This window comes from Squalius cephalus (genome assembly GCF_949319135.1).
Source record: "Squalius cephalus genome assembly, chromosome: 7".
Taxonomy (NCBI): domain Eukaryota; kingdom Metazoa; phylum Chordata; class Actinopteri; order Cypriniformes; family Leuciscidae; genus Squalius; species Squalius cephalus.
In genome coordinates this window covers 28,230,034-28,242,316 of record NC_137128.1, presented here as the reverse complement: position 1 = coordinate 28,242,316, position 12,283 = coordinate 28,230,034, and the positions used below count along the sequence as shown (strand labels likewise).

Genomic DNA, 12,283 nt, shown 5'->3' with positions numbered 1-12,283 from the left:
ATTAATTACAGCTCTATAATTACATGTAGGTGTTTATTTATTTATTTATTTATTATTTAAGTAGAATGTTAAAACGTATAGCCTACAAGTGCATATCAAATGATTAATAAATATGATTACGTAGCAGGCCTAGGTAAAAGACAATTATTGATCGTTCATACACATGCATTTATGATAATTCAACAGGGTTTAAAAAAACGTCAATTCGAAACGTCACTACCAAATAATAGAATGACCTATGTTCCTGCCACTTTCGCGAGTTTTGTTTCCAATAGCTGCAGAATCTAGGCTACATTTGGCAAACGTAATGTCACTGCGGTTTTATGCAAACAAATAAAACAGAACTGATCAACAGGGTGAATACTGTACACCAGGAAGTTGAAAGAGCAGTAAAAACAGCAGGCGTCCAGTCTCGGGTTCCTCATTCTGTGTTTGTGTGTGCGTGTGTCGCTTCAATGAGAGTCAGAGAGCGCGCACTCGACGGGCATTTCTCTCAGAAACTATTCCCAGTTAATGCGAGTTAACCTCTTTTTCGGGCATTTGACAGGTAGGTGGACCCTTCTTTCTTATCTTCTCTACTTTTGTAAATACTTTTTTAAAATCTGTACTGATGTTACAGTGAATGTGTAATTTAACGGTTTAACCCAGCATGTATCGGTGTTTGCCTGTCTTCCTAGTGTAAAATATCAATTTAATCGGTATTTCTATTGGTAGGGTTTTTTAATGAGATAATAATTAGTGATGTGTTTGATGGAAACTCGTCTACAAAAATAGTAAAAAGCCGGTCAGCCTAATAATTTTCCTGGAGTAACGTTAGGCTAATAAACTGGCCGTAAAATCTGGATAATCATTAACTCGTGGATTTTAAATGATCACTTTCATCTCTCAGAGAGAGTTTTAGAAATATTATTTTGGCCAGTCATCACGCACATTACAAATCACATTTCCCATAGAAAAGAGAAATCACAAATGAATTCAAAGTCGTTCTGAAGTGTCTCATATTAAATAAATAAAAACCATCTCACGTTTCCTATAGGCTACATTTTCATACAAGCTAGATCTCAAAATGTTCTCAGATTTTCTGAGATATCAAGACCTGTGATCAAAAAATAGATTTGAAAATGAACTAAAACGTGAATTAAATCTAAGATCAAGTCATCTCTAATTTGAATCCATTTTTATTTCCCCTAAGGAATGTGAGGGAAAACATCAGAGATGTTGTCAGCATTAAAATTACATTAGTAACTCAAATATAATTGTATATCCTCCAAATATTGATTTTATTTAGTTTGTGTCTTGCTTAAAAATAACATGTAAAACATATGAACTGGCATGCTTCGCTTCCCATGTTATTTTTAGATAAAGATTGGGAGTTTTTACACCATGACACTTGACCTGAGTTGTTGCAGAGACACCCTTTTCAATAGTATTTTTTTTCTCTCAGAAATCAGGCCTACTGACTTACTGTCCTTCCCCCAGCCTCTCAAATGTCTGTATCTGCAGGCTACTAAAACTAGCCTGTAAGAGTTAAATAGCCTGTATTAAGTTGCATCATTCAACAAGTCAATCTCAAGGTGCGTATAGCGTTCAGACAGGCTGTAGACTGAAACTCAGAAGTAGTTGAGAGTTCTTTTGTGTGTCTCTGTCTTTCCTGTGTTACTGAACGCCCTAGAGAAGCTGGTCAGAGGAGGAAGTGTGCAGCCCCAGTGGCCTGCTTGCTCACGCATTAATCTAGCATTATATCCTTGTTACTAGTTTCCTGCTGACATCTAAAAATACTGCCACATCAGTAGAGTCCAGGACAGGAACATATGCAGTTTCATCCGAGTGTTGTGTAGCCATTTAACCAAGTTTAACAAGAAGTTTCACCTTCAGGACAATGGAGGGCACTTTTTCCCCGGTTTCTTCCTTATTACTTATGACATCACATCGATTGTAATATGTACAAAACAATATCTGTTGCTTTGAGAGATATAGAAATTTCTGTTTTGGACTTTGCTTTGCTACATTATAGGTGCTCATACAGTATTGACTAAGATTTTGTTTTTGGCTACTTTGGCCACTGAATTGGTCAGAAGGAAACAGTGTTAAACATTTCCTGAAATACCAAAGGTTGGAAACAACTGCCAAACAATCTTGTCAGAATTTCCCAGAGGGAGGGCAATGCTGGGTCAAACTATGGGATCTGATGAAATAAGGTTATTTTTTTAAATTACGCAGCCATTTGCCTCCTTTCCTTAAGAGTTCATTGTATATTTTTATTCGTTGTTTGAATTGTAGCCTGGTAAATAGAAAAGGAAATTAAGTTATTCAGCGTTTACTGCTTATTGACCTGAAGTGGATTGCCTAAGAGATTCACGGTAGATGCATTTCCTCCTGATAATCCTGTTGCCGTTGCTTTGGTGTAGCTGACACCCATTTGTTATGACATCCACAACGACCCTGATTTTGATAGAGAATGTTTACCTCTCCCCAATATTCTAAGCTGTGAGAATAAGGAAAGGACATCCATTCCGTGGGAAATACCTTGGTTTCTTCCCTATTAATCTCTAACCTTGAAAAGCTCTGAAGCATCTTGGTTGATGATTTATATTAAACAGGACACTGCTTGGAACCGTAATGTTTGCTATAATGTGTTCACCTGACCTTCTGTTGGGTTTTGCAAGCTGCAAGTGTTCTTTATAACACGCTGAAGAGGGCGTGTTATTATTTGCTGTAGGCTAATCTGGCTGCCTTTTACCGAGTGATTTGATACTTCTCATGTCCTATGTGGATGAGCACACATCACTGTTTTAAATGCAAAATAAAGGAGTTCTCCATGACTTAATTTTATTCATCATGGGATACAGCATTTGAAACAAAATTCTGAAGTAGCCTAAGTTATATTCTACTTCCCACGTGTATTCAGCCCCTTTAGTGAACACACCTAAATAACCATTCATTCTCAAGTAATAAATGTGTATCTTAACAATTAAACAAAGATAAAAACTAAGATGCTGCGGTCATCTGGATAGGAAAAAAACTTTGTGTAAATAGGCTACAATGCCATAAATGATATAATATTTCAAATACATTTAATAAATGTTCAAATATTCAATCAATATTAATGATTTCATTTTGTGTCAAATAGCATAAATATATATATATTTTAAGTCGGTTCTACTTATCAATCATCTAATACTAATTAGATAATCTTCTGTATCATATCTGGCATTGAAAAATCAATATCATTGATACCTGTGTTGATGGAAATAATCGTGGTGTGGAATCTCCTCTCCGTCAGTTCTCAGTATGAGGACCTATTCAAAGTCGATTCAAGTTTAATTATCCTTAATTAATGAAACAATGACATCTATAGTAATACGAGTATTAAACTTGTTGATCTTCCCCCGGTTTCACAGACACGGCTTAAGCCTAGTCTCAGACTAAAATGAATGTTTGAGCTGTTTTAATTGAAAGTAACTTGCACTGAAATATCTTAAAATATGTCAGTGCCATTGTTTTGTCTCCAGATGCACACTAGTAATGTTTGTTTCTAAGGCACGTTTATAAAAGCTACTTGAATGCCGTGATTGAACTAAGGCCTGTCTGTGAAACCGGGCCGTAATGTAATGCAGTATTTTGACGTGAACTTGTCATAAAGCGTTTCATGAACTTCGTTTGTTTTGATTTAATTCCAAATTCTGTTCATATTTTATGATTTGACAGTGGTTAATCTTTTCCTTGCAGGAAACATGGGTTGTAAAAAATCCAAGTTGGATGGTGACCAAAATGGAGGTGTGATTGAAGGGAACAAACACCAGCCAGTACGTACTGACCAAACTGTATATGTGAGAGATCCAACCTCCTATAAGCCTCATATAGTAAGTAGTGAGCTAGATGGGGGGAACACATTCAGTCTTGTCAAGTTAAAATCAACTTTGATGTTTTGACCTTCATAGATTCCGAAGGGAAGGGTTTCTGATACTTTGAAAACATTTCCATGATTATCTCATGAATGAGAAATGTTTTATTTCACAGAATAATCAGCCTTCCGGCCTCCTGCCTGGTCAGGTGTTCGAAAAAATGGAAAGTAGGTCTGATGATCTTTGTTCCACATTCTGCGTCCTTCTATAGCTTTGAACTGTTTTTGTAAAATTGCTTTTATTTAATTTTTTATACAGAAAAGGAAAAACTAGTCATCACTTTGTATCCATATGAAGCCATTCATGATGACGATCTGGGCTTTAAAAAAGGAGAAAAGTTAGAGATCCTTGAAGAGTGGGTGAATGCCATCATCATTCTTTCTCTACTCTTATTTTTCTTTGCCCGTTATCATGAAATGTGATTTTTTTTTTTTCAGGCACGGAGAGTGGTGGAAGGCAAAGTCTTTGACCACACGAAAGGAAGGATTCATTCCCTCAAACTATGTTGCAGAAGCAGACACAATGGAGACAGAAGAGTGAGTGCTGCTCAATACAGTGAATTACAAACAAAACAATGACACATTTTTTCCAACGAACATTTCTTTTGACGCACAATTTAGATGGTTCTTCAGAGAAATCACAAGGAAGGATGCAGAAAGACAGTTGTTGGCACCCGCTAACAAACCTGGATCTTACCTAATACGGGAGAGTGAAACCTCAAAAGGTGTGCACTGTTTAGTATTTGCTCTGTTTTTTTTTGTGGAAATATAAAATTGTGGTGTAACACATTCATTGTTGTGAACAGGAAGTTATTCACTGTCAATCAGAGACGTGGATGCTCAAGGGCAGGATGTTGTTAAACATTATAAGATCAGATCTCTGGATAATGGCGGCTACTACATATCTCCAAAAATCACATTCAAAGACATCAACAGCATGATAAAACATTACCACAGTAAGTATATGTATGCACAGAATCAGTTCAAGGTTTGGGGTCAGTAAGATGTTTATTATTCAAATAAATGCTGTTCTTTTGAACTTTCTATTTTTCAAAGAATCAGAAACATTTTAGTAGCACAACATTAATACGAAATGTTTCTTGAGCAGCAAATCATTAGAATGAATATATATATGTATGTGTGTGTGTGTGTATATATATATATTTAATTATATACACTCCTTATTATTTTTGGTTGGGGTTGGTTTGCTGAAATAAGAAGAATGTACCTAATCTTGTCACAGAACAATCAGACGGATTATGTCGAAAACTAGAGAGATCATGTGAGAAGCCCAAAGCACAGAAACCTTGGGACAAAGATGCCTGGGAAATCTCTAAAGAATCCATAAAGATGGTGAAGAAGCTCGGAGCCGGGCAGTTTGGAGAGGTGTGGATGGGTGAGTTGAGGAAAAGAATCCCTCCAGCTTGACAATGTTTTACGAAAATATCTGGAAGTCACAAACATACATTTAATCATGGAGTGTTGCTCTCTTTATGGTCTTGTTATTCAAATTCTCTCCGTTTCTAAGCTCCCCCAAGTGTGTGATTTAAAAAAAAAAAACCCACAGTTTAATGTGCTCTTCAGTGGGCTTAGAAGTGACATCCTTCTGTGTTTGTATCGATTAATCAACCTAAAAGATCTTCTTTGAACATGTGTAGGCTCACTGTTATTATCTAATTCTTTGAGGCATAAAAGCTTTGACGACACGCATTCAAATCTCGAGTCTTCCTGCTGTGACTTCTGGCGGGCATGAATGGCTCCCTTATAGCTCAGACTGATAGTACACAGAGACCCGGCACAGACGAGACTCTTATCAGTCAGATCTGAGGAGGAAACTGCTATGCAGTTGACGCAGGATTTGCATTTGGATTTCGTTATTATTCATGTGCCTCTTTCCCATGTAGCCGACATGATGAATTGCAGGAAGCGGTCTTAGCAAATATACAAATGGCTCTCGACTGCCCGTGGCCAAGATGTTTCCTTAGCCGCCCCCTGACCTTGTTGGCACAGCGTTGCCAGACCTTTGACACACTATAAGTCTGTATGATGACAGAAGCACTCAACAGAAAGACTTCCTACTGTTTGGTGTTCCCCTACTTTGTAATGTCTCAGCTAAATTTTAGACAAACTATTGGATTTGAACTGCTCAAATGCACATTTGGGCATTAAATGTCCAGTAGATATTAGTATGCAAACCACTTCAAAGGTGTGGAAGTTGTCTGTGTTGTTAAACGGGAAATGGCATTTAAGTGGAACAAGAATAACAATACAAGTTCACAGTTGTGCAACATATCTGAAGTCTTTTCACTTCTCTGTGGCCAGTAATCGTCCTTCACTCTGTGGCGCTGTCATCACTTCTGAGAAATGTAGTTTATGGATAGCTGTGCATTACATAAGATCCTTGGTGAGAAAATGTAAGGATTTGGAGTCAGTTCCTAAAAAAGGGTTTCAAGACTGACTAACAATTCCTACATCAACACTGATTAATTCTCTGCCGTGTGTTTGCATTTCTCACTAGGTTTCGTGTTAGTCAGCCTTTAGTTCACTGTTTTGTGGTTGGACTGCAATTGTGTGTGGCATTCGAACAGGAAGATCTTTATTAACCACAGAGGAATATCACGCATGTTTATTTATGGTTTCATTTTGTTTGCAGCCTACTACAATAACAGCACAAAAGTGGCGGTGAAAACGCTGAAGCCGGGCACAATGTCAGTGGAGGCCTTCTTAGAGGAGGCCAACCTGATGAAAACGTTACAGCACGACAGACTCGTGCGCCTCTATGCTGTCGTCACCAAAATTGAGCCCATCTACATCATCACTGAGTTCATGGCGAACGGTACTGAAACACATACTCTTCTGATAATTCAAATGAGAGAATATGCCTTGATATGAGAGTTATAGCGAATGTTTGTTTCCTCTTCTTCAGGAAGTTTATTGGATTTCTTGAAAAGTCAAGCTGGCTGCAAAGTACAGTTACCAAAGCTAATCGATTTTTCTGCTCAGGTAAACATATTTGTTCAAGACATAAATTAGCCCTCCATTTCTGTATTTCTGGAGTAACTTTTGAGGGTTTTGCGTCATGGGGCTGATAACACTTTTTCCATTAGTTGAAGAAAAAGAGGAACTGATTCTCTTGTCTGTCAGTATTTAAAAACAAAGAATATGTATTCATTTTCTCAGATATGAAACATCTCATTAGATCCACAAATTCAAGTTTAAGTATAAATTTCTATTATTATGAGGCAACGAGAATAATACTAAGGTAACTTTTATCAATGAATTGGACGAATGAAAAAATATGACAGGTTAAAGCATCATAGAATTCATACAGTATTTACAGTCATAACTACTGATTCAAAGAATGATCCATGTAATCTAAGAAGAAAATGTGTTTTCAGTATAAGTCTTTAGGACTTCAGGATTAATTTGAGTCTTACTTCTGGTAAAACAGCAGCAAATGGCAAAAGTGAACATCCTGTTTCAGAGAATGAAAGAGGATGCTGATGGAGAAGTGAGAACATCTTTTTCCTTGTGTTAAAGCAACTATTACTTGGTTAAAATTAACTGAGAAAACTACACCCAATTCTAAAGTGGAAAAACCCAACAACTGCTCATTTACTGTTATACTCTACTAACCTAAATGACGCATTATGTACACACATACAAATGCATACACGATTGTTCAAAAGTTTGGGGTTGTAAAATTCTAGATGTTTTTGAAAAAATGTCTCTTATGCTCACCAAGCTGCATTTATTCATATCATAACAGAAATATAATTACAATCACAAATAACTGTGCTCTATGTTAATATATTTTCAAATGTTATTTATTCCTGTGATGGCAAAGCTGAATTTTTAGTCTTCAGCGTCACGTGATACTTCAGAAATCATTCGAATATGCTGTCACTTTCGATCAAATTAATGCATCCTTGCTGAATAAAAGCATTCATTTATTTTTTAAAAATCGGACTGACCATAAACTCCGGAAGATAGTATATGTCTGTCTGTAGTAATGCGGAGCTTGTGTGTGTCTCTGCAGATAGCTGAAGGTATGGCCTACATTGAGAAGAAGAATTATATCCACCGTGACCTGAGAGCAGCTAATGTGCTGGTTTCAGAAAGCCTTTTGTGCAAAATAGCTGATTTTGGCCTGGCCAGAGTAATTGAGGACGACCAATACACAGCCAGAGAAGGTGAGTGTGACACCTGTCAGAGGTTTAACAGCATACTGGATGGACAGGTCATTTTCTACAGCATTACTATGTCAGACGCCACTCCAGGCTGTGCTGGTTTTAGTCTGTTATGCATACTGATATTGTGATGGTGTTCCATCGCCAGTGGTGGAATCAGAGGAGCTGACTGATACGTGTGAATTTGAGGATGTGTTCTGTCTCTCTATAATTCAGGAGCAAAATTTCCTATCAAATGGACGGCACCTGAGGCCATCAACTACGGATCTTTTACCATCAAATCGGATATGTGGTCCTTTGGGGTTCTCCTGTATGAAATTATAACATATGGGAAAATTCCTTATCCAGGTAATTTAATTGTGTTAATGGCACCCTGATTACATTTGAGTGTAATGCAAGCTATGAGCATAACTCCAGGAGAGAGCTGCAGTGGAGTAATGGTGACCAAACTAAATCTTTTGTCAGGACTTTGTCGCCATCTACTTGTCATATTGTGTTAGATACGTTTAAGTATTGCAGTTTTTGGTCAATTTGATACATCTGAAAGGTGGATTGATTGTTTCTGTGCTGCTAATGTTACCAAATGTAACTGCAAAAATAATGATTGTTTTCCTGAACACTCATTGGTTAAACAAACTCACACCATTGGTTGAGCCATGTAGCTATGTTGGACTGGTCACGTATTAAACTTAATATTGTTTCGCTAAATTAAGGTAAGACACTACAGGGAAAACTGTTGTTGTTCATGCACTGGTCAATTTGAAGATTTTGAGCCATTTTGCTTCCATAATGTCTTCCTTCAGACTAGTGGAAATAAAACATCCAAAATACACATTTAAGTTTTTATTTTATTATACTTGATCTATTTGCATCTGTAGACTTTAATTACAATACATATCTTTAAAGGCACTTTTCGGAAAATTAGTGTTTTCTCATGCACTAAGCCAGAAATTTCTCCTTTAGTGAAATTTTGACATGCAGTATTTTCTGATTGTATCCCCTATGTAAAAACCTTCAACTCTAATATGTCAACAAAAGGAAACAAGAATTTTGAACCTGGCTTCGTCCAATGCTCAGATTTCTTTTCTGGAAATGTATGCAAATTAGTGAATATTTAATTAGATAATGCATCATTTGCATATTTAAACATAATTCAGAAAACTTTAAATACAAAACAATTGTCTTGTACTGTGATTAATCAACTAGGGAAGTATGGTGATATTTATAAGTTACAATTTGACCATTTTCACCTGTGGTGTCTTGCCTAAAAGTGTAACTTTGCTGATTTTCAACCCGCGCTTTGTATTGTTACAATGTTGGTATTATATGTAAATGAACAATGCTTACTCATTCTCCACTCGTTGACTACAAACCGAACGGAACTCACTCCCGCTAAACATTTACTCTTTGAATTCCTGCACCTGGGAACGATACAAATCGACACCATAATGACTAACAGTTCGCTAAGTATTTTCTACTAAAGCAAGGTGGTACTTGACTCTGGTAAGAGTATCTATAACAGACTGGTGGACAGAGTTGCCAGGTCTGCATAACAAAACCCGCCCCAAAAAATCTTGTTCCAGTGTAGTACTGAATTCTGTGACACTAGTAGGTGCTGTATTGCGCTAATCTGACCTACTCCTAATCCTAATCCTAACCCTACTGTCACTACAGGGCCTACTGTCCAGATAGCATAACTATCAGGGTGTAATGATTTCACTGTAGGCGACCTTGATAAACCCCAAGTGCAGTATTTTAATGACTAGACTAGACTAGACTAGACTAGACTAGACATGAAACTCACCGACAATGGTTACAGGGACAATACTAGACAAAGTAACAAGGCAGACATGAGGTCTTAAAAACACAAGGACTGATGACTAAACAAGACACACCTGTGACCAATCAAGACAGTGAACAACATAAAACATGAGACTTGGGAAGCACATGACATGATCACATGAGAAGAAGGGAATCACATGACAAAGGGGAGCACATGGCAAACCAGGAAACATGAAAACAAAAGGTTTTACAGAAAGTTTACATGGGCAACATCTGGGTTACACACAGCAAGCCATAACTCATAACACTAAAACCGGTTTGATGTGTGAAGCACGGATATGCATGCTATTGCCAATCACACTCATGCTGCGTCATCGCCGTCATTCCATGCGATATGTGAGCCAGAAGAATGTAGGAGATGTGGGCCACAACTGAGCCAGATGTCATTTAGGGTCTGGGTAGGGTCACAGAATTCGGCACAACACCGAATGGTCTTAAACCCACAGACTAGAAAAACAACCTGCAGCAACAGTGTAAAAGTAATCCAATTCAGTGGGAAAACTGCGGACTTGGCAACACTGCTGGTGGGAGTGGCCTTGGACAGCAACATGATTATGGGTGTTGAAGTTTTCTTACCTATTTGGCAAAAGGGAAGACGACAGCCTTTTTCTCTGTTTTCTCTTGTCAGGTAGCACAGATAAAAAATTAAAATAAAATAAAAAATACCTTTCAACTGTATTGGCAGCCAAGTTTTATTGAAAGCCTATTTTGCCAGCAGTGAAAGACCCCTTTAAACATTGAAGAAAAAAAAAAATCAAAAATTCTTTCTGAAAAGTAAACACAATAAATGAGACTCTGTTTCAGTTTCTTTCTCTTCTTTATCTGTGCACTTACCCTTTCACTTCCTTCTTTTCTCTTTGCTTCAGGCATGAGTAACAGTGAAGTCATGAGCTCTGTCCAGAGAGGATACCGGATGCCCCGGCCTGAAAACTGTCCTGCTGAACTTTACGAGATCATGAACTCGTGCTGGAAGAGTAAATCAGACGACCGGCCCACGTTTGACTATATTCAGAGTGTACTAGATGACTTCTACACAGCCACTGAGGGCCAGTACCAACAGCAGCCATGAGGATGCGAAATCATCCATCGTATTTTTGTACTGTTTCAAGATGATCAAAAGATTTGTGATTTATCTATGAATCAATGTACTAATATGTAACTAATGATTATATCTGCTTACTTGTATGTAAGCAAGGTTAAGATTTTCTATCTCTGCTTCAAATTGAAGTTTTAACTGCCTATTTGCAACTTTTGTTCTTCACATTCACATTTCCATGGCTACATTTCAATTTATAAATAATTTTATATTTCAAAGTAACCTATCAACGTTTTATAGTTATTTTTACACACCACAACATCTCTTCTTTTAAAAACTAGGGGTTTGAAAACTGGAATCTGGGTCACTATGGGTTATGCAAAAAAATTACAATTTTACAAAAAATATATTTGTAGGGGCGTCCAAGACAGTTAGCCGTAAAGCTGCATTGGAAGGATATTTACTGTGAAAGGAGCTATACCAATACATTTTAATTCAATTAAAATTCAAGTTACATACACATAACAGTACAGTAATGATATAAATGATCATAAAATGAATGTTGCAAAACACATTTTTACATCTCACATGTGTTTGAAATTATACAGCTACCTTTATGACTCTATTTTAGTAAGAGGGACCTTTGCAAAGGAAGCATTAATATTCGGAAGTCCTTACAATTATGATCAAATGAAATCCATGCACTGTAAACCACTGTAAAGGTGATAATGAGCATGGCATTCTCTCTGTCTTTTTTTTTTATTTTTTATTTTTTTACAGTTTTTAATAACAATATTGAAAATGTTACAATAATGAACAGTGGCAGAAGGCAATATTTTATCATAAATTTGTAATTAAACCTATACAATGCCCTGTCTTTGATTAGCTAAGAATTACATGCTTTGTACATTTAAAATATTCTGTACATAATGTAGAAACCTAATAAAGTGAATATTTCGTGATTAGTAATGCAGTTCTAGATTGTAAAGAGTTCTGGGTCATAAAATACAATGCTGCTGAAAACTAAGGATATTACCTTGAAAAAAGTGTACAGTAGGCTTTTACTGTTTTAAGACTCTGATAGTCATCCTCTTTAAAGGGAAAGTTCACCCAAAAATACAAATTCTATCATGATTTACTCACCCTTATGTTGTCCCAAAGCTGTAAGAGTTTCTGTTGAACACAAAATAAGATATTTTGAAGATTGTTGGTAACCAAACAGTTGATGGTAGCCATTGACGTCCATATAGGAAAAATAATTACTATGGAAGTCAGTGGCTACTGTCAATTGTGTGGTTACCAACATTCTTC

At 36.8% G+C, this 12,283-nt stretch overlaps 1 protein-coding gene across 2 annotated transcripts; it reads left to right on the top strand.

The window, feature by feature from the left end:
- Positions 1–386: 386 nt before the first annotated feature.
- On the top strand, positions 387–11,944 carry lyn (LYN proto-oncogene, Src family tyrosine kinase). Of its 2 annotated transcripts, none has more exons than XM_079876102.1 (13): positions 387–547; positions 3,730–3,806; positions 4,021–4,072; positions 4,164–4,260; positions 4,343–4,441; positions 4,526–4,629; positions 4,711–4,860; positions 5,148–5,300; positions 6,558–6,740; positions 6,831–6,907; positions 7,944–8,097; positions 8,311–8,442; positions 10,803–11,944. In XM_079876102.1, the coding sequence occupies exons 1-13, from the start codon at positions 514–516 to the stop codon at positions 11,003–11,005; spliced, it is 1,515 nt and encodes a 504-aa protein (XP_079732228.1). In that variant the 5' UTR covers positions 387–513; the 3' UTR covers positions 11,006–11,944. The 2 variants fall into 2 exon arrangements, with proteins under 2 accessions (XP_079732228.1, XP_079732227.1); XM_079876101.1 differs by having other exon boundaries at positions 3,730–3,863.
- Positions 11,945–12,283: the final 339 nt, after the last annotated feature.